Source organism: Rhipicephalus sanguineus, chromosome 3 (assembly GCF_013339695.2).
Source record: "Rhipicephalus sanguineus isolate Rsan-2018 chromosome 3, BIME_Rsan_1.4, whole genome shotgun sequence".
Lineage (NCBI taxonomy): Eukaryota > Metazoa > Arthropoda > Arachnida > Ixodida > Ixodidae > Rhipicephalus > Rhipicephalus sanguineus.
The window spans coordinates 184793010-184814973 of record NC_051178.1 but is presented as its reverse complement, the minus strand read 5'-3'; the positions used below and the strand labels follow the sequence as shown (position 1 = coordinate 184814973).

Genomic DNA, 21964 nt, shown 5'->3' with positions numbered 1-21964 from the left:
GACGGCCCATAGATGGTAGGCCAGCTCGTCGCTGGTGAGTGCCACCTCCCAGCGACAGCGACGCCGTCGGAGGTGATCCGCATCAGTGGCCGCAGCCGCGGCGGCGGCCCTCGCTCGGTGGCAGCTGCGACGATTGATCTCGGAGTTAGTGTCTGCCTAAAACGCGCGTCGCGAAGTGAGCGGCGGCAGCGACATTAACTTTCCCGGCACATTCCCAAAGCATGTGCCGAAGCGTAGCTCTTTCCCCGCACGCTTTACACGCATCCGTCGGGTATAGGCTCGGGTAACGCAGGTGTAGGATCGTCGGACTGGGGTAAACGTTTGTTTGTAATAGTCTCCAAGTTACGGAAAGTCTTTCGTTTAATTTGTCGTGTGGTGGTGAGTATTTGCGTCTGTTTAGTCTGTGATGTTGGATGATGTCCCTGAACTTGGTCAGGCGATCGCCCCATGACCATTCCGCTTGCTGTTGTTCTCTTGCCACCGATGTTGTCGAGAAATGATTGATATTTAGTCGCCGTAGCTATCGGCATTTCTAGGGCAATTCCAAAATGATTCAGTTAGGCCGCTAAAGTAGATCTGTGGTGGTGAGAGAAAGAGGTTTGTTGTGTCACGCGCGTCTATCAGCTGGTCAGACGCGCCGAGTCGAGTGCGCGGCCGTCTAGTCATTGAATTCGAATTTCCCGCGAAGCGCTGGCAACCAGAGCTTGAAAGAATGGTGGGAACGAATGAATGTATTGAAAGGTGATAGTGCCTAGAATGTAGTGCATTCTATAGACACTATTCGCCGCGAAATCGGGCTATAGGTGGCAGCACCGTCGCCGTGTTTGTGTGGATAGGCGATCGGCGGCGTGTATACAAATGTGCGCAGCGGCGCTTCGCCGTAGGCGGTCTGAGTCGATTGTCGGCGAATAAAGCACGTTGACTACAGCGTAATGATGATGTATATGCCCTCCATTGCAACATGAATGCACGAAACCGTCCTAACCTACCTGTTACGTGTGAAAGAAGTGCAATCTGCCAATCAATGGAATACTGACCTTCGGTCACATTCGTGTTTTGACTGTGTTCGATGTTATTTCTTGCTTTATTTGCACGTGTTTAAATTGTTTTGCCTATACCAAACAGTGCTGCGCGACTCAGCCAATGAAGTATGAACTCTTTGCTCTAGCGGCTACAAAGAAAGAGAGCCTGGCTTTCTGCGTAATTAGATGAAGTAGAACTTTGTGCACTCTTCTTTTATGTTTGCATGAATATGCGTGTTGCTGTAGAAATGCGTGGCTTCAGGTCTTTTTTTGCCGCTAACCATCCCCTGCAGACGCTAGTTCATGCTTTGCGATATCACAAGGATTTCCAAAATCGCAACCACATCACGAGATGGTGTCGCTAAAATTCTGCATTCACACCTCGACATTTAGTACTTTTAAATGCGAATGCAGTTCTTAGTCGGGGGTTGTCCTGCGTCCCTGCCCGGCGTGCGCACAGATCTCTCCGCGCGCGCTCCTCCTCGCCCCTAGCAACAGCTGCGCCGCGCCTAGCAACCGGAGCAGGTGGTGAGCGGCGGAGGGTAAGGGAGAGGAGGAGCGCGCGGGCGTGTGATGGCGCTCGCATCGCGGAGCAGCGGAGGGTAAGGGAGAGGAGGAGTGTACCCGGTGAGGGTAAGGCCCCTCTATTTTTCAAAGGTAGCGCAAACTCCTCCTCTCAGCGCCGTTTCCTCCTCGCCCGGCCGCCATTATTGGGCGAGACTCGCAAGGCGCGCCCGGCCCGCATGCGGTGCGTCGAAGCTAAGGTCCCTTAGGTGAGGGCGCTCGCATCGCGGAGCTCGCTCGGCGGAGAGAGAGCTCGGGCGCTCCTCCTCTCCGCGCTCGGAAATATATATATCATGCAGGAAGCGCGCGCTTTGGTGTCTTGATAGCGATGGAAGTCGGTGAAGTCGAATCTCTCGCGGCAACGATACCAATAGGACGAAGTGTAACACAATGCAACTCGATCATTACGCCTCTACGTGCACACTCTCGTCTCTCTTCATTAATTAATCGCACACTCATCGGGTGCACCCAAATGCATTCGCATTTCCTCACGATCCCCTTCGGGGAGGTGCGGGGGATTTTTTTTTTCGTTTAGGAACGTGAAACGAAAAAAATGTGCTTGAACGAGAAAGTGGTACCCGCATTGAAAAGATTTTGGCGAATGGACAGTACGATGGTTAGACCGAGTGCCATACCGACACGTGCATGCACTCACTTATTAGAGTGCATACAAGTATGGTAAAGCGAAATGCTTACGTATATCGTGTAGACATACGTACAAGCATTTGTTACTGTGCTAGCACAACGGAATAAGCTGTGATCTGTGGACGTGCATGACGTACGCACACATGCGAACACGGTCTGGCTAGCAGACGACGCAAGGAGCCATCCACACCACGGGGTTTCGTCCGCTCGTCGCTAGGTGCCGACTCTGCTCGATCTCGCGGCCAATACCAACTTTCTGAACAAGTGAGACGTGGTACGTCAAGCTTAGATGGTTCTTTGAAAAAGAAGTCGTGAAGATATTGCTACGGTATGAGCCGGGTCAGGGCATGAGCCACGAGAGAAGAAGAGGAAGAGGTTCAGCTGGTGTCAAATGTGTGCAGGACAACATAGCGCTATTGACTGCGCAGCACTGGAAAGGTTTTGTTGTCTGTGCAGCGGCTCTCACGCAGCTGATGATGGTAGCTGTTCTGCGAGGGCCAAGGAAATTCAAATAATGGAGATCATTGAACAAAAGAGATGTTCTAGACGTGAGGCTAGAATTGCCATTGCGGAACGGTCTCGTGGGTACGCCAGTGCTACGACTCGTTTTACTCAGGGCATCGATTCTTCCCGCTCAGAAGTAATAGCCTCCACCATTGAAAAGACGATGACAAAAGTAATGGAAAACCTCTTTATAACACTGACAGAATCATTGGCACAAATAGTGAACGCGCAGATGTCTCAAATCCTCCTGAATGCTAACCATCCAGCTGCGACCTCTCCACTTTCTCTGTCAAGTAAGGAAATTAGTCCAGGGTCACGGGACTTAGCCTCCTTGGAAACCAGCCGCAAGATAATAATAGCTGCTGAAGAGAACTTACACTCTCCAAAAGCCGGTCCGTCGAACAGTAGCCGTAAGGTAATTATACCCGTTGAACAAGATCCAGAATGGAGCTCCGATTCAGGTTCCCAGGACTCACAAATGGAATTGGAATCTCGAAACATGAAACGGCGTGCGTCGCCTGGAGCGCAAGGTTCTCCAATGAGCCCAAAAGTTAAGAGTAAAAAACACCAGAAGGAAACCGCATCAAAAAGAAATTTCTTGAAAGATAGTATACTGGAGAAGGCAGTGAATACTGCCGGAATTTTGACACAATAGGCGGCTTAAAATTTTTACAGTGGAATTGTCGTTCAATTTTTTCTGCAGCTACTGATTTATTTTACATGTGTAATCATCATTCCCCTGATGTTATTCTTTTGCAAGAAGCTTGGCTTTCGAAAGAAAAAAGTTTTCATCTTAAAAACTACCGCACATTTCGTTTAGACCGGCCCTCTCGGGGTGGAGGATTAGCAGTATTTATTTCTTCACAAATTGCTCATCGAGTTAAAATTACATGTCAAATAATGAACTTAGAAAGTGAAATTTTAGCTTTAGATATATCTCTTCCGGGATGTCTTCCGTTTTCGTTAGTCAATGCATATTTTCCTACAGGTGTTCAAAATTCTACTGTTATTGATTCGGTGATATCTTGTTGCAGGAAAAAAATTATATTGGCATGAGACTTTAATTCTCATCACATTTCATGGGGTTTCAAAACAGACATGAGTGGCAAGCGTTTGTGGGATTTGGTTTCCAAGAATAATTTATCATGCATTAACAAAAGAACACCCACGTTAGTTTGTAATCAGTCCCATTCTGTGTTAGACCTTACTTTCTGTAGTCCTAGCATCTCTATTTCTACATGGTCTACATTGAACTCAGGTACAAGTAGCGACCATTTTCCTATATTGTTTGAGCTTGTATGCCCATTGACTTCAGTAACCTGCCATTCGATTACTCATGTAAATTTTAATACATTTCAAAAACTGCTACGTGCGGCTTTGTCGAAACGGTCAGGCGAAAATGATGAGAAAAATCCCATGAACTTTAGTGATATTGTCAAAGAATCGTTAAATAAATCTAAGTTCACAGTAAAGGTCTCTAAACGAGATTCTTTAAATCCATGGTGGAACTCAAATTGTTCACGTGATTACAGGCTAAGAAAAGCTGCGTGGCGAAAATTGCTTTACAACCAATGTCCTAGAAATTGGACGAATTATAAATATGCGGCTGCAGTTTTTAGAGGACAGTCGCCAATGCGAAGGAGGGTTATGATAGCCAACGTTCAGAGTTCCTTTCGAAGCCTGGCAACAGGAAACCCCTTTTTAAATTTCTTACATCCAAAAAGGTAATCCCTTCCCCCATAAACATCGAATCGGTAGTTTCAACGCCAAATGAATTGCCTAGTTTTCTTGAAAATATTGCTAGAGAACTCGAAAATCGCTTCACGACTGCTTGTTCATACCTCTCACGGTCCCCTGTCAGAAGTGATGACATTGAAGAGGTCACTGCTTGAGAACTAGCACAAGTTGTGCAAATCTTACCTAATTCTGCGCCAGGTCCTGATGGCATTACTGCATCGGTAATAAAAATCATACATAGTTTCGCCCCAAGACTTACTTGAAATCGTTAACCACTCTGTTAGAAATGCTTGGATCCCACCTGATTGGAGAATTGCGAAAATAATTCCTTTATTAAAAAAGCAAGGCTCTGGATATACTTTAGATAACACCAGGCCTATTTCGCTCACTTCTAATCTGGTAAAATTAATCGAACGAATATTGCACATTCGGATAGATAATTGATTGAATGAACATATGATCTTGAGCCCATGCCAAATTGGATTCAGGCGGGGTTGTTCCATTTGGTGTGCCCATGTTGACTTAGAAAGCAGGATACAACTAGCCCGTGATCAGAAATACTTTGCCGCTTTAGTTACTCTGGATATTGCAAAAGCTTATGACAGTGTAGAACATGTTAAACTAATAAATTCGCTTACATACGTAGGTCTGCCACATTACTTCGTTGCATGGGTACAATCCTTTTTGAAAGACAGAAAGTTTTATTGCTTTCAATCTGGTATATCTTCTTTAAATTATAAACAAACTAGAGGTCTCCCCCAAGGATCGGTATTGTCTCCATTACTATTTAATATTTTATTAAGTACCATTCATATTCAACAGGGCGCACAGGTATATGTATACGCCGACGATATTGCATTTTTTGCTACAGCTGCAGATATACATACATTGTATCAAAACTTACAGATGTTTATGAACACTCTTGAAACGTGGTTGGAAGGCATTAATTTGTCCTTGAACATTAGAAAAAGCGCAATTGTAATTTTCCCGCTCAGCGTTCCCGTTCAAATTTGGTTGCTTTATCGCCAAGATGTTATCCCGCAGGTGGAATCCATTAAGTATTTAGGGGTTATTTATACTGAAAAACTTAATTGGGGTCCACATATCGAAAATATGGCAGCTAAAGGAGCACGTGCGGTAGGGATGTTTCGTAGGCTCAGCAATAAGCGAACAGGATTACGACGTGATGTGCTTCTTATGATTTATTGCATGTATATTCGCCCGATATTGGAGTTCGGCTGCGTGTTGTTTTCTGGGGCACCTGCCTACAAACTTCGGCCATTAGTTCTTCTAGAACGCGAATCACTACGTTTATGTCTTGGGCTTCCGAAATTTGTTGCGAATAATATTTTATACAAAGAAGCGCGCCTGCCTTCTCTTCTTACACGCTTTCACATCCTGACAGTACGTACCTTCCTAAAGATATATGCATCACCCCTGAGGAGGTCGCAGTATGTTTTTATTAATCAGCCGATGTCATTTTTTAGCCATCAGTGGTCTAGATTACGGTGTCCACAAGTCATTTTCGCACAGAAACTCTTGGCAACATTACAAGGAAACCTTCGTGAAGTACTTGTGTCGAACAGATTTGTGCACCCAATTAGAATACAATTCGACGACATACTTCCTAAGAAATGCAAAGACTTACCTAATAGATACATACAGGCCGTTTTGCAAGACCATTTGTGAAACTTAGATACAAACATCGTAATAGCTACTGACGCTTCAGTTTGTGAAGAAAAGGCAGGAGTGGGAATTACATCATTATCTTTGGATTGGCCTTTCTCAATTCGTTTGCCTGATTTTACACCTATTTATCAAGCGGAATTACTTGCAATCATCCTAGCTTTACGTAAATTACCCTTATCTATAACAGAAGTAGTCATTTTAACAGACTGTCTGTCTGTTTGCTCTTCATTGACGGCACCTAACATGTCATGTACCTTAGAAGTATTTTATTCTCTTGTCCCAAGACATTTACGTTTTATTCGCTTGGTGTGGGTACCAGGTCACAAAGGTTTAACCCTCAAAGAATGTGCGGACGCGCTTGCAGTTGCATCACGCGATGGTCCCATAATTTCTATTTTACCGACGTTGGCCTTTGTCTCTTCGGCGCGATTTGAAAAGTTCGCCACGTCAGTTGACCTTGGTAAATCTCCTTTGTCAACATACGAATTCCTTCACCTTGACTTTTCGTGGAAAAATCGATGGTGCTCCAGCAGAAGGGCAGAAATATGTATCACCAGACTACGATGCCGAGTTCCCCCACTGAACTTTTACCTTCACAGGTCTGGTCTGTCTCAGTCACATTTATGCCACCACTGCAACGAGAGTGAATCGCTGCACCACTTCTTTATAACATGCAGATTGTGCAAAAATCAAACAAAAAGACTGCTAGAGGAACCCCTCCGAAGGATTGGATTAAATTTATCTATTCCGGTGGTTCTTTCCTTTGGTGCAATTGCATTGGGCCACAGCCACAGGAACGTTTTCGAAGCCGTATGCGATTTTCTACGGGAAACAAAGCGAATTGCTGATTAGGTTATTTAATTTCATTTTATTTTTCATTCATACTGGCTTCAAAAAAAATCTATATATATGTATATATATATATATATATATATATATATATATATATATATATATATATATATATATAGAGAGAGAGAGAGAGAGAGAGAGAGAGGAAGAGAGAGAGAGAGAGAGAAAGGTCAGGCTCTGACCGAAACGTCGACGTAATAAATGAAGTTTCCTTGAAGTGCCACCTCGCATGCTTATACGGCAACCAAAGGCAACCACCCCTTCAACTATATATATATATATATATATTTTTTTTTTCTAGCCTTGAATATTAGTGTGAGTTTTTCCTCACATATCCTTTTTATAGACATATTTGAAATGTAAAACAATTTTATCTCAAAAATAAGGTGCCGCCCGTTTAATGGCCGATCCCCCGCAGTAGGTTGCACCAGGTTGCCAAGGTCCAACCAACCAACCAACTATGGACGCCATCACCACCTATCATTGCCTGATTTCATCATTCTCGACCAGATGGGCGAGGACCAATGCCTGTCGTTCACCAAACCGGCACTTCTTTGAGTTCAAAAGCAAGCCAGCCTTTTCGACACAGTCCAGAACGAGGCTTAAGCAGGCGTTATGCTCGTCGAATGTGCGTCCAAAAATAACCACGTCGTCCAAATAGCACAAACACACTTCCCATTTAAGACCGCGAAGAATCGAATCCTTAAATCTTTCAAAAGTTGCGGGAGCATTGCAAAGCCCAAACGGCATAACATTAAATTGATACAGTCCATCAGGCGTCACAAATGCGGTCTTTTCCTTGTCAGCAGGGTGCATAGGGATCTGCCAATACCCTGATCATAGGTCAAGTGACGAAAAGTAAGAAGCTGAGTGCAGGCAGTCAATGATGTCGTCGATCCGAGGCAGCGTATACGCATCCTTTTTAGGGCGTTCAATCGTCTATAATCGACGCAGAACCTCCAAGAGCCGTCCTTCTTCTTAACCAAAATGACAGGCGCTGCTCACGGGCTGCCCGGCTCTTCAATAACGCCTTTGTGCAGTATATCCTGAACTTGATCAGCAATGACTTTCCATTCCGATGACGACACTCGGTAAGGTTTCTGCCGAACAGAATGAGCAGAGCCTGTATCAATTCTGTGTTGGGCTCGAGAACGCGGTAAGGACAGTCGCTCCTCCTTTTCCCTAAAGTCAAACACGGACGCATGTCGTTCTAATAGCTGAACCAGCGTTTGTTGCTCGTATGACCGTAGCGTCTTGTTGACCATGCTCTAAATGTGTGTCTCGTAGGAGCAACTGCGCTTGGAAATCGTTAAGTGTTTTTCACTTTTTTCGTCGTCGATGGCAGCAATAGAACTCTCCGTGGCATCATCGAGCAGTGCAAGCTTCATTCCCCGAGGAAGAATAACGGGCACTGGCGAACAGTTAAACACCCACAGAAACGTTGTTCCGTTATCAATCGATACCACACAACGAGGTACTATTATGTCTTTCTTTGCACACGTAGCCGTGAGAAGTTGAACGACGGTATCAAAGGATGTCACTGCAGCAACTGAAGAAGATACAGCAATTGACCTCATGAACCATGGTGGTACTGTGAGCTCTTCGAAAACAATCAGTGTGTCTTCCGCAGGCGTCGGCTCGTCAAACAGATCAGGAACAATGTCACCACTAACAGAAAGCTCACCGGTACCACAGTCGACGAAAGCAACACACTCTTGGAGGAAGTCAATGCCGAGAATAACATCGTGCGAACACCGCTGCAGAACCAAGAACTCGGTTTGGAACACCGTTCCTGCCAACAACACGTTAACGGTACAGACTCCTACAGGTTGAAGTATGTCACCGCCGACGCCACGGAATCTAGTAGAATCATGGCAGGGAAACATAATTTTGCGGCCAATGCGATCTCTGAACGAAACACTCATGACTGAAATCGTCGCACCGGTGCTCACTAAAGCTGTTGCACTTAGCCCATCTGTTGAAACGTGTATCCTGTTCTTAAACATGGTAACTGGTGGAGGCATATGAGTCGAGTCCTTTTGTGTGACCTCACCTCCATCGGTCGCGCCGGCTAGTTTCCCTGCGGTGGCGGTGACGACATCCGCCGTCGAGGTGAAGGCGAGCGACGCGGTCCGGCAGATGGAGGTGTCAAGCTGCGATCAGAAGCGGGAGAGCTACCATGGCGGTTCTCCTGTCGCGGGGTGCTGCTGGGATAGGCGGACCAGGGATCGTTGTAAGCGTTGCCGCCACGAGGAAATGCTGACGGTGGCTCGTATCGCGATGTCGCCTCACTCCGCCGACGACGGAATCGAGCTATGTGTCCGGCAGCACCACAACTATAGCACACAGGAGGTTGGCGATATACATTATATTGCTGGAAAGCATCACCCAGACGCGGTAGCACAAGCGTACATTCGTTCGAGCCCTGATATCTGGCGGCCGGCTGACGAGAGTAACTGAAGCGGTACTCGCACCTTGAGTCTTGGTAGTGATTGCGCTGCGGCCTCGGTGGTGCGCCAGAACCGTAGTTGTGCTCCTCGACGCCCGCTGCAACAATGGAAACATGATGCTGAGCGGGAACCGACATAGGTGCATCTTCACAAGGCGTCGCACGAGCGTGTCGACTAAGTTCTTCACGTACTATCTCGCGTATTGTAGACGCAAGATCAAAAGGTGTGTAGTCGTCAACACTCGCTACCGTGGTCACATTCGGTAGTCGGCCAAATTTAGGAGTGATACGCCGCATCTTCAGTGTCTCAAATGTACGACAGTGCTGTATGACGTCGGCTACTGTAGCAATGCTGTCTTTGCCGATGAGGAATTGATAAACGTCCTCTGCGATTCCTTTTAACAGGTGGCCGACTTTGTCCTCTTCAGACATACAAGGGTTGACGGTCTTGCACAGCTTCAATATTGCTCAATGTACATCGTGCATGTTTCGCCTGGTACCCGGGTAACAATATTTATAACTCTACTTATGTTTTTTAGACCAATGGTGCGTACTAGTAAACGGAAAGTATACTACAGTCCTTGTAAGTTGGGCTGCAAGTGAATATCGTTATCTAGAATGCACCGGCTTTACGAAACTTGGCGATGATTGGTGGTTGATGAAATGATGATAACTGTTTAGAGCATTCCGCGTGCTTCTAGATGAAAACGCTTTCATCCATTCTGTTGCAGGACGAGGGCACGGGGATCGACGTCCAGGTGGTTGTGAGCGAAGTCGAAGGAAGGCTGACGCAGCCCTTAGTCTGCTTCATGCGTGGCGAGGCGTTTGAACGAGTTGGCGTTCGGCAGTTCAGCCTGAACACTCTTCCGCTGAGCATGTGCAATCACCTCATCTACTCCTACGTGGAGACGGACAACAAGACCGGATCATTGATCTTCCGGTACAGAGGCACCACCGGAGAGAAGAGTGCGTAATATTCACGCGTAATTTCTCAGCTTGTTAGAATCACGTGCTGCATGAGGCCTGCTGGCAAAAAGAATGTCCCGCATTCGCCGCCATGGCTTAGGGTGGCGCCCAGCAACACTCTTAGGGCTACATTGCAGAATTACACAAAAAAGGTCTCAGGATCCCTTATGCATTTGCTTGAGGCGACTCGAAGGTGAAAGCCCCCTTGTTCTTGTTGGTGTTGTTGTTGTTCTTCTTCTCAGTCGATTGTATTGATCTTGCACCCGAAAGATTTCGTTTGGCGCTGCCTCCGGGATCCGAGGCATGCAAACTTTCTGCACCTGACGAAGTTTTGCAGTGCCTCCGGGATCGGCCCACCTTTTACCAAGCGACGACGTCGTGCGATGACGTCAACATATGACGTCCCGTTATGTGACGTCATAGTGACGTCACAAATTTGGCCAACATGTAACGTCATGGTGGCGTCATCACGTGATAATTTTTTTTCCATCGCTCGCGCTGATGCCGACGCTAACTTTTCGCGATTGGTGAGACTTTCGCCTTTATTAATGGGGACGGGGAACGGCCATTACCGCAGCGCCATTGGTAGAGCATCGGACGCGTAATTTCTATAGAATATTGTGGCTTCTGTCCACTGAAATTCATTTAAATGCATAATTACTGCCTTTCAATTAAAAATTATGGACAATGCTCCTCGTGCTATCCTCGGCTTCGTTGCCTGTTGACGTCATCAAATTGAGCTTTGGTAATCGTCTTTGTTGGCGAGAGGGACCTTTTTCTAGTTCCTTGCCCGTGATGCAGCGAACAGGGGTGCTATTATGGGCAATGTCACATTCCACCGTATTATTGTCAAATTTCGTAATGGCGGTATTTTAAGCCGATCACATAGGCCATAGGAACCCTACGGGCCAGTCAGAGTTTATCAATGGTGGAATTTCACAATGTCCAGAATAGCGCCCCTGATCGCCGAACTGTGTTCGAGGCTTCCTTTCTTTGCCACATCGCAGACATACTGCGCGACATGGGCATGCTGAAGCACGATACGAGTGCGACCGAAGTGAGAACACTGGTCAGTTACGGCGGTGGCGCCCACCTGCAAAGCCTGCTGAAGCAAATACGGGACCCCCAAAAGATGGTGCGCTTCTTCCACGAGGTCAAGCGGTGGCTCGTCATATTCGGCCTCGACGGAATCAACTTTCACTTGGAAGGACCCGGTCCTCCGTTGTGCAAGCGGAGCGACATCGATGCCGTTAGCAACTTCTTCGAGGTAACAAGAAACACATTCTCATGATTGGGATGAAGTGTTGGCGTATCAGGCAACGCTCAGAATGCGAAGGAGGGGGTGGGTGATACGGCGAGTTCATTGAGTTAAGAGGAAACACGATACGTCATAAACATGGATAGAAATGTTGTATACATCTAGCAACATTGAGAATGTAGGATCGTGGTCGATTGCAAAGGAGTGCGCACTTGTACTGACAAGGTAAAAGACAGAAGAAGACGAAAAGAAACCTTCATAATTCAAGGAATTATGTGAACTTTGCGGAACTATGTGAAGGGATATAAGTGTTTCTTTTTTTTTTTCTCATAAAAAGAAAGACAGGATGGGAGTGTCAGAAGCCGAGGCTAGACAAGGATTTATTATATTGTAAAAGGTTTTGATGCACACAGATAAGCGAGCACAACCTAAAAAAAGCGTGCTATACAGTAGCCGCAGTATGACTGCTGAAAGCGTTGACTAGAAACACTTCTACTCACATAATATTTTTGAACTAAGAGCAATTTTTAGTGTATTAGTAGTATTAGGTCATTAGCAGTGGAAACTACAATTGTAGCCGGTGCGCACTAACCAGTGGCAGCACTAACCGGAAACTACGTTGTGCACAGGTTGTGCGAGAATATCTTCAGTGACAAAAGAAAAAAAGCTATTTTTTCGTTGAAAGTGAGGTCATAGGACGGTCAACGCAAGGCAAGGCCAAGTATAAGTGAGCTGGAAACAACCTATAGCGTACCACAACAATCTGCTGCTGTGAACCACGCGTACAATGGAACCTGCTTTGTTGCCTCGGTGCGCAGCATTTTCGACGCTTCCTTGGATGGGACTATATCATCACGCTTCAGCTCCCCGCGTGCCGTGATCTCAAGTGCGACCTGCGTGCATACAAGAGAATATCCAGGTAATCAACGTTAAATACTGACCCCATTTCATTGCTTCGGAAAGCTTCGGAAAACTTTTTTTTTACTCTTCCCCTTTATATATGTGTTTGTGGAGATTTTTCTATTCTGCCACTTAAGATTTCACGAAGCCGTAAGATCCTATTGTTAAAACATCTACACTAGCACCTATTTGTTCTGAATTTCCAGCTCTGTACTTCGTAAATTTGTGGTTATGCGTATTAACCGTATGTTTTAAGGGGACCTATTCGCGGGCACTAGCAAGCATGTCGACGCTGAAGTGCACTGCTGTCAAACTGTTAAGCTAACACGTTAGATGAAAACAGCCATTCTAGAGTTTAACTGCGGAGCAGCGTGTACTATTATTACGGCTCATCAACTATAGAAAGGGTCGATTACACAGAAAGTTTTCATTGGCAAGTGTAGTTTGCATTTGGCCAGCCACCTTCATTAATTACACGTCTAACATAACTATTGCCTGACATTTGCTCTCACGGAGACTACTGGTGTGAAACTTCTTGCGCATATGGACCATAATTTTCTGACCTTATTGAAATGGAAAATTGTTGGGCTTCTCAACGCTTACTTATTCAGGCGTACAATTGCGGGTCATTTGCCTGTCTAATAATGAATCATGTTAAAATATAATGAATCATGAATAAGTGAATCATGGTAAAAACACAGGGCGTGCAAACACGGCCACAACAAACGACGTTGATGGTGCCTTGACTACTCTCTTGTGACCGTGTTTGCACGCCCTGCATTTTTAACATCAATACATACCTACCAACTCAGCTCACTGCTATTCAAATATTGAATGTTTTAGCGTAAAAAAACTACACTATTCCCCGCTAAAGGGAACCATGTGTGGATACCAAGCAGCGGGGAGCCAGTGTCAGCGCCAGTGTCGGCGCTGGCGTTGACACTGGCGCTTGCGCTTTTGCTGGCGCTAACTCCGACATTGGCGGCGGCGTTGACGCTGGCGCTCATCGCGGCATTGCGCAGGAGAGAATGAGGCGCGCGCGCTCCGTCATTTTATACCGCGGAACTACGGTGGCGCCCCCAGCGGTATACGACAGGTAGCACCACCTGTCGTGCGCGCCGCTCCGTAGAGTAGAGGATTCCTAGAGGAGAGAGGGGGGAGCGTAGGAGAGGAGACAGAGGGAGAGGGGACGCACATCCGCAGTGGGGGGTGGACGCCGCGGGAAGGAGTGAGGGTTGGACAAAGCTCCCGCCATAAGCTGCTTCGCATCTAAAATAAGAGAAGATAACATGAACATGCGCTGGCTAATCCTGGTCGCCGCCCTATTCGTGCCTCATTCCTTTTCGAACCGAGCAGACGAACTACTAGCCCCTCAGAGTATTCCGCAAACGAAGAAATACGAAAAATTGGTGAAGGTCCTAAAGTAGCAATGTCTTCTATCTGAAATATTAAACGAATACAAAGTCTCAGACACTACAACATTCCACAAAACATGAAGGTACCACAATAGCCTATATGCTTATGTTACGAACTGTGTGACACGCATGGCGCGTATGATGAGCCACTAATTCATTTACTGCAGCAAGAAGCCATGTGTGAGAACACATATTTTCCATTGGTTGTAGTAGCGGCCCTGTGATTAAGGAATCTTTCGTGAATATTTAGTTTTCAATCTTTGCGTGCATTAGGATCAGGCGACGTGCCTTTCAGGGAGGAGAAGGAGCAGGAGGAAAGGAAGGAAAGGCAGGGAGGTCAACCAGACGCGCGTATAGTTTGCTACCCTACACGGGGGGGAAGGAATGAGAGCGTCAAAAGAAAGAAAAGCGAGGACGGTACTATCAGGGCACATGTGCGCCTGTCCATTACACGCCTACAAGCGGACAGTTAGGGAACAAAACAATAGAACGTCTTTCACGGAAGAGATCATGGGACCGTGGCCTGGAGCGTCTACGACGTGCAAGATCATTGGTGCACTCATATTCATCATCATCCCTACAAGATCATTACTGCAGTTCTTGACATATGTGATGCACCAGAGTATGTGATCGCTTGTGACGAACTGGACAATGAACGTTTACCTTGTGTATGTGTGTGTGGCTGCTACCCCTCATCTTCGAGTCCCCTTTTGCCTCCGCATTGCAAGTTAGCCAACCGGACTCGGGTTGGATAACCTCCCCACCTTTTTCTTGTGACTTCTTTCTGTCCCTTTCTCTCTCTTACCGGGATGATTGTAATACTGTGGCGCACGCAGTCATCTGAACTACGTGTTCCTCATGACGTTCGACTACAAACTGGATGATCTGTCCAAGACAAAGCTCACGAGTGGACTCTACCACTACGAGGGGAATCAAAGCACCAGCATCGAGTCTGTAAGCACCTTACCCCTTGTGACCATCCCATAGCATTTGTGATATCTCGAAACTCAGTCGTAGTTAACAGTGCCCACTTATATGGCTGCCCGAAATATAGCACAAGCGAACGCTTACTCTCTTATGGCTTTCGTTACACTTCGGAGGGTCTGATTGCGTAGCAGGTTCGGGAAGCCGTTCTGTTATCAATTACGCATTCAGTTTTCAGCCGTGGTCAATGGACACTTCTGTAACATCATAGCTCAATTAACTTAGGCGTTAAATCCACGAGGCCAGGTGTTTGCTATACGGCTGAAGATGCTTACAGGCTTGCTATACGGCTGAAGAGCGAAGAAAACGCTCATTACTGGTCACGTGATGTTCCAACTAGATGCCGAGCACTGGCGGCGGCAGATTATGCTGTTTTTTTTTTCTTTCTGTGGTGCCACCTCTACGAGCCCAGGAATCGTGCCTTGGCCGGTGGGTGAACGCCGGGATGCCGAAGCGCAAGATAATTCCGGGAATCGCCACGTACGGCCGCAGCTTCACGCTCCGTGACCCGGCCCGCAACGGCGTCAGCGACAAGCTTGACCCAGAACACCCGCTTGGTAATGGTGCGAACTTCACGCGGACGGACGGTTACATGAACTACGTTGAGGTAGGCCTCTGCGCTGCTTGATCAGGTTTGCTTGGAAGTTGGAAGTAAAGTGTTAATGGGTCTGGACAGACAGACAGACAGACAGACAGACAGACAGACAGACAGACAGACAGACAGACAGACAGACAGACAGACAGACAGATAGATAGATAGATAGATAGATAGATAGATAGATAGATAGATAGATAGATAGATAGATAGATAGATAGATAGATAGATAGATAGATAGATAGATTTACCAGAGGAGGTCTTAGTTGGCTGCCCTGTACTTGGGAAAGTGAAAGTGTGTGACAGAATGAATGAGGTGAAAAGTGTATGACCACCCTACAGAGTCAATATAGGGTAGTGTGCGGTTGCTGCACAACAACACTGTAAATGAACAGAATGAGAAGAATGTGCAGAACGCAGGACCACTCAATTTAGATCGCATCTATTGTGGGGTCTGAAACATACGCATTTGGATTTGTTGGTTTATTACTTGAGCGTAAAACTAAACAGTGAAAAGGGGCAAAATATAGGAAACACATACAACTACACTATACGTACAACAGCGTTGATGTATGCCCCTGCCACTTTTCACTCGTTCTACTCTACTGAAGTGGATGAAATAGATAGGTTATGCACATAGCCAAATAATGGAAAGTTAATGGAAACAGTCTGAAGCTTGCGTAAGCATTCAAACAAATTCGCGCGAACTTTATTAAACCAAGGTGTTAAGCTTCTGAACTTTAGTCGCCTTAACAGATATCGAGTACACAACTGTGATATCTTGCATTTTGTGCACGATGGAATAATTGTAAACATTCCACCTTATCTCATCAGATATTTTGACAGTAAGACAACTGAGGCTGTAGCAATATTTATTAGCAATAATTTCCCCAGGAATCCATGGACGTTCAGACAATAATACAACATAGCTTATTAGGAAAACCACCCTGAAAGAAACCTACAGGCATTATCTAGCGAATGCTTGCTCTGTTTTAGCAGGCATTATATTGCTATTGTTTCAGCCGCTTCATATCTGCTTTCGTGAAATAAACTAACATATGTCAGTCTGTAACTTAGACGCATTTTGAAGGCAATGTCACACCGAGATATCCCTGTTTTCAGTATTCCGCACTCACATTTTTTAGAGGGCACCTTCATTGACGAACATGTTAGCTTCATTACTTAATCAACTAAGTGAACGTGCTAAGGTCCTTTGTTGCTGACATTTTTTTTAGACGTGTCGACGGGTGAACTACTATCACTGGAAACGGGAATGGGTAAAATATGCGGCGACACCATACATCTACTACGAGGACCAGTGGATCAGCTACGACGACAAAGACAGCGTTAAAGTAAAGGTAGGGCCTGCGCGCATGCAAATGGCGCGGTAAAAGAAGTCACACGCGTTCCCTCACGTACTTGATGATGATGATGATGATGATGATGATGTCCTCGTCTTGATGGCGCTCACCCACAAAGGGGGATGGGCCAAGAACCGGGCGGCAGGATGCTTAAGGTAAACAGCAATGATACTAACCAAATCTTTAAATTTAGGTTAAAAATTATAATTCCTGAAGGAGCAAGCGGTCAGACTATCGTTTCGGTAGTTTCTAAGCTAAATAATAACAGATTTCGAATCAAAAAGTTCAGTTGCTATGGGTACCAGGCCACCGCGGATTATCTTTGAACGAAATGGCGGACTCATTAGCCACAATCGCCCTGAATGGGCCCCTCATCCCAATTTTACCCGATACGGCTCACGCGACAGCAGTGAGATTTCAGAAATGCTTGTTTGCAAAGCGAAATAGGCAAATTCTCATTGGACAAATTTAATGACTTCGCACATCTAAGATATTGCTGGAATAAACAGTGGTGTTTATCTCGCCAGTTAGAAGTTTCATACACCAGATTACCATGTAGGATTGAATTATTACCTAAATAAAGCTGGACTCAAGACGTCCTCGTTATGCATGTTTTGCAATGAAATTGAAACAATAGAGCATTTCTTTTTATTTTGTCACCGCTACTCTAATCAGAGAAAAAAGATACCTTGTAGCGCCATTTCAGAAGTTAGGATTAGCAATGAATGTTCCAGAAATTTTATCATTTGGCGGCGCTTCGTTAGGGTATAGCCACAGGGATGTCTGATCTACTGTGTTCGATTACATAAATGAAACAAAAAGATTACCGTGTTAGTCTATTTATCTCTGTCCATAATCTCACGAACTTACCTAAGACGACACGAAGGCGAAAGCCAGCTTCTTCTTTTTCTCCGCTGCCGATTGCATTGAGTGTAAGGGTGACAAAATGTTCGGTGCATAAATTCAGTGTCTGTTTTTGTACGTCCAAGTAGCAAGTCACTATATCTGCAACCGTAGTAAAAGCTGTGTACTCTTTATATTCGGCATATAAAGTTACATTATTTGTTTCTTTTTAAGATTTAGACATTAAAAGGGATGTTTTCACTTATCGATTCGTTCTTACGTGCCTCCTTGAATGCGCTTTTTTGTTGGGGATGTTTCCAGCAACTCTTACAGGCTGCCTCATGGTATCTTTATACATCGCCCTTTATTTAAGAGCGGAGCTGTTCAGGCCTGCCATAAAAACTTTGATGTCTGCAGAAAACCACAGGTGGGGTATTCGCCATAGGATTGTGCGAGCCCCACTACCGAGTACAGCAGGTACGAGCGTTAAACGAAGACTCTGCTAGGCGAAGCGGAGCACGTGAAACACGGGAAACAGAGAGAGAGAGAGAGATAGAAAGAAAGAGAGGAAGAAAGGAAAAAAAATACAGAGAGAGAGAAATAAAGGAAATAAGGGCATTAAAAGATAAAAATGCAGAAAAAGACATAGAAACAGAGAGAAGGACAAAGAAACGGACAGGAAAAAGAGATAGAAAAACAGAGAGAAAGAAATAAAAAGAGAAAAAAGCAGAGATAGAGAGGGAAAGAAGAAAGGGAAATAAAGATAGAAAGAGCGAGAAAGAGAAAGAAAGAGAGAGAGAAAGAAGGGAAAAGAACGAACGAAATAGAAAGCAATAGGTAGAAAAAGAGAGATACAAAAACCAGAGAGAAATAGAGCGAAAGAGAAGAAAGAAAGAAAAAGAATAAAGAGAAGGCTACCCAGCTGCGCTCTTCCTTCAGGCTTGGCCCCACTAGTGCGAAGCTGCCATCATTTTTTCTTTCGGTACCACGTCGTCCACTTCCGCAAACGTATAGGCCACTGTATCCAATTATTTCATTAATCTGAATAATCAACTCCGTGAAATGTTAGTTTAACTGCAGCTACCTCAACTGCGAACCACTTATCAGCCGGCCGCCTCGGATCATCAACTCGAGACAAGAACGCCTCAGTGTTATTGGCAAGATTTTTTTGAGAAACAGAAAGCGTTTTCATGAATAAAGGGGCACAAAGAGCTCGAAACACAGGGCGACATTTTTGAGACAGAGATCTCCAAGCGAGCGTTTCAACAAAGGGCCAGAAATATTAATTATCTTTAATTCAAAGACTATACCGTCATCCACGCAGTCGTTTAGCATATCTTGATTGTGAGAAATGGACGTCGCCATCTTGGGCTGTTAAAGGAATCTTTCCTTATTTTTGTATATCGTGACGTGAAATTAACAAGGTCATGAAACGTCGAATGCACCAACCCAGCCGATTTCATGCGTATGTCTTTACCGTAGCACTGTTCGTTTAGTTGTTAGATGCGAAACGGCAGTGTTAACAGCGCGGCACGGAAACCCACCCGCAAAATAGCCTATAGCTGGGAGGAAGCAGAAGCCTGTCTTTATGATAGCTGAGATGACCTCTAAAGTATCGTGCATAACGGCTTTCCCTTAGGCGGAGTGGTTCCTGAAGCACTGGCTGGGCGGTATATTCGTGTGGTCTTTGGACGCTGACGACTACGGCGGTGATTGCGTAGGAGAGATCTACCCCATGGTGAAAGCTGCATGGAAGGCCATGACGTCTTACCGGCTTAAACACATGCATCGAGCCATGGGTCGGGTGCGTATCACGCCTTCTATTCGTTGCTTTCGCGCGCCCCATCCTTATCTTCTGCAGTGTGTACGTGCATTTTTTCACATAACACTTTCACTCTTCCATCCTCTCTTCTTCTGCAGGGACGAGGACGCTCAATGAACGAGACGTGTGAATACTAACCTCCGCAGCTGCCATGGATCCCAGTTTCAGAAGAGGTGCGCAAGGAAGTCTGTCGCACTACATGCTACTTCCATTAGAACAATGTGGAGGCACTCACTTCGAGTGCAATGAAATCAGGCGTAGTTTCCCAGCAGAATCGGGGAGATCCGGAACAGTTAGATTAAGCGCACGAATATTGTTAGTTATGTTTTTCCTTGTTCGTTTTCTCCTTGATGTGGGTTGAAGTCCCGTCAAGGAGATGATCGACGTCGATGAAGCAGGAGGCAGGTTGGAGGTAATAAAAAACTTGAAAGTATATTGCAGCGAAATATTTACAGTCATATGTACAGCTTGCCGAAGCACACTGATGATAACATAGACATCAACAGCGTCTTACTCTTCTACTTAACTTTTCTTAAGTTAGAGCCTAGAACACTGTTACTACATACAACGAACCGAGTCTCACTGTTCGACCACCAAGTGGTTACGGCCCAGACAAAAGTTGCATCGTACGGAGTCTTACTGATCGATCAGTTAAGTGATTACAGCCTAGACTGAAGGGAAACGAATTCCGTCCAGTCTTAAGTACCCTGCGATAAACAAAGAAAAGGGGAGGTGGCCACTGGTGGTCCGCCTCAACATTCCCTTATCCAATCCGTTTACCCTCAGATTAAGCCACTCCCTAGTGGGCTGTCCCTAATCTCGACAGCAGTGTGTTTACAGTGTAGACAGGCGTTTTGGCACTCTTTCCCACCATGGCTCCCCCTCTCCTTATCTCACGCTTTCAGGGATTCTCACGGTCGAAATATATCGGTATTGTAGCCCTGGTGCATTCACGCCATTTTCCCACACTCATCGAGTTGAACCCACACGGGGCCGGTCGTTAAACGGTTCCGGGAAAGAAAAGGCGTTTGCGTGTCCTTGCCTCCGTCGCATTCGGACCTTGCATTGCTGCGAAAGCACATGTCGGCCGTTAAAGTGTCCCCTCGAGCGACGGCAGAGAGCAGGAGATGTTTGCCCGCCTCATCTTCCCACGCGTTCGGGCCGCTGTTCTCCAAGCCGGCCTCTGAGAACAGAACGGTCGCTTGACCGCAACGCCTGAGGGCCAGCGGGGACGACAAGCTGCTCAAAGGAAGCCGTTTGCTTTCCATTGATAATTGCACAGCCAAAGACCATGCAGAGAGAGAGCCGAGAAAGAAGCTTTGCACAACGTACAGTGCCGCGCCGTCCCTTCTGCACGATCGACTTATGAGAGGCAAACATAACATTGTTCATGTAGAAAAAAAAAGGAAAACAACAATAACATGCCGCATAACGAGCAAACGTCATAGACTGAAATATAGATTAGCGTAGTAAATAAAAGTAAATTTTTTAAAATTTCAGTTCGAGCTATTTTATGTACGACGCAACTGCAGCCATTGATCGAAACTGCTGATTGCGAGTACAAGCACTCGCTCAATTCACTGCCTGTTTAACGTGTTACAGAGATGTCACCGCTGAACTATATATTACGGCAGTGTGAAATATTCGCCCTAGAAATACGAGCGTCAAAAATATGTTCCGGGTAGTATCTTGTTTCTGAGTGAATGGGCGTGCGCAAAAAGGGGGGATTAGGGGGGTTGACCCCCCCCCCCTACACACACACACCCCAATCATCGAAGGAGGGCGTCAAGTCTGCCTTATAACTTTGCTCTATCGGCCCTCTCCCGTCATTACTTAAAATGCAGGGTTATGGCCACGAAGGTTTTTGACGATATTGGCGGCCGAGAACCACAGCTGTTGCGTACTAAGAACTGTTTGCTTCCAGCCTTTACCTTTGGAAAGCCGGGAATCAATGGCAGGCCGCTGTGGCAATGGCATGTCGTCTTCTCTTCGTTTTCATTTTTCCATACATTGTGAAGTTTTTCTTCAGGCTCGACCATTAAGAGGGGTGGGGTAGGACGCTGCATGAAGCTCCCCCCCCCCCTTTCCCTTATAGAGAACTCTGCGCAAGCCTAAATCCGGTCTAAGGAAAATGATATGTTGAGACTGTGACGTACACAAATTTTCATCTCTTTCTAGGTTCGACGCCAGTGAAGAGCCACGTACGCGAGAGGAAATTGACGCGGAAGTTTCGAAGAAAAAAAATAAATACCGTAGTGTTTCCCAAGAAGACGTTGAACGAGAGGAGGCCTTCATTAACCATTTATTTGCGTGAACAATAAATATTCTAGGCTTTTTGTCAGAGCAAAAGTTCTCTTT

The 21964-nt window shown here is 45.8% G+C and overlaps 1 protein-coding gene across 1 annotated transcript; it reads left to right on the top strand.

Annotated features, from left to right (window-relative positions):
- The first annotated feature begins 12 nt into the window (after positions 1-12).
- Positions 13-19743, top strand: LOC125757898 (probable chitinase 10). Its single transcript, XM_049414237.1, has 9 exons — positions 13-144; positions 10194-10428; positions 11436-11695; positions 12505-12605; positions 14838-14955; positions 15398-15592; positions 16816-16938; positions 19424-19588; positions 19705-19743. The coding sequence occupies exons 1-9, from the start codon at positions 13-15 to the stop codon at positions 19741-19743; spliced, it is 1368 nt and encodes a 455-aa protein (XP_049270194.1).
- The last annotated feature ends 2221 nt before the right edge of the window (positions 19744-21964 follow it).

Bases quoted from the DNA above. Each gene is read 5' to 3' on its own strand.
- LOC125757898 (XM_049414237.1), top strand. From the start codon at position 13: ATGGTAGGCCAGCTCGTCGCTGGTGAGTGCCACCTCCCAGCGACAGCG. The intron at 16,939-19,423 runs GTAGGGCCTGCG...GCTTTCCCTTAG, and splicing joins AAGACAGCGTTAAAGTAAAG to GCGGAGTGGTTCCTGAAGCA. The intron at 19,589-19,704 runs GTGCGTATCACG...CTTCTTCTGCAG, and splicing joins TGCATCGAGCCATGGGTCGG to GGACGAGGACGCTCAATGAA.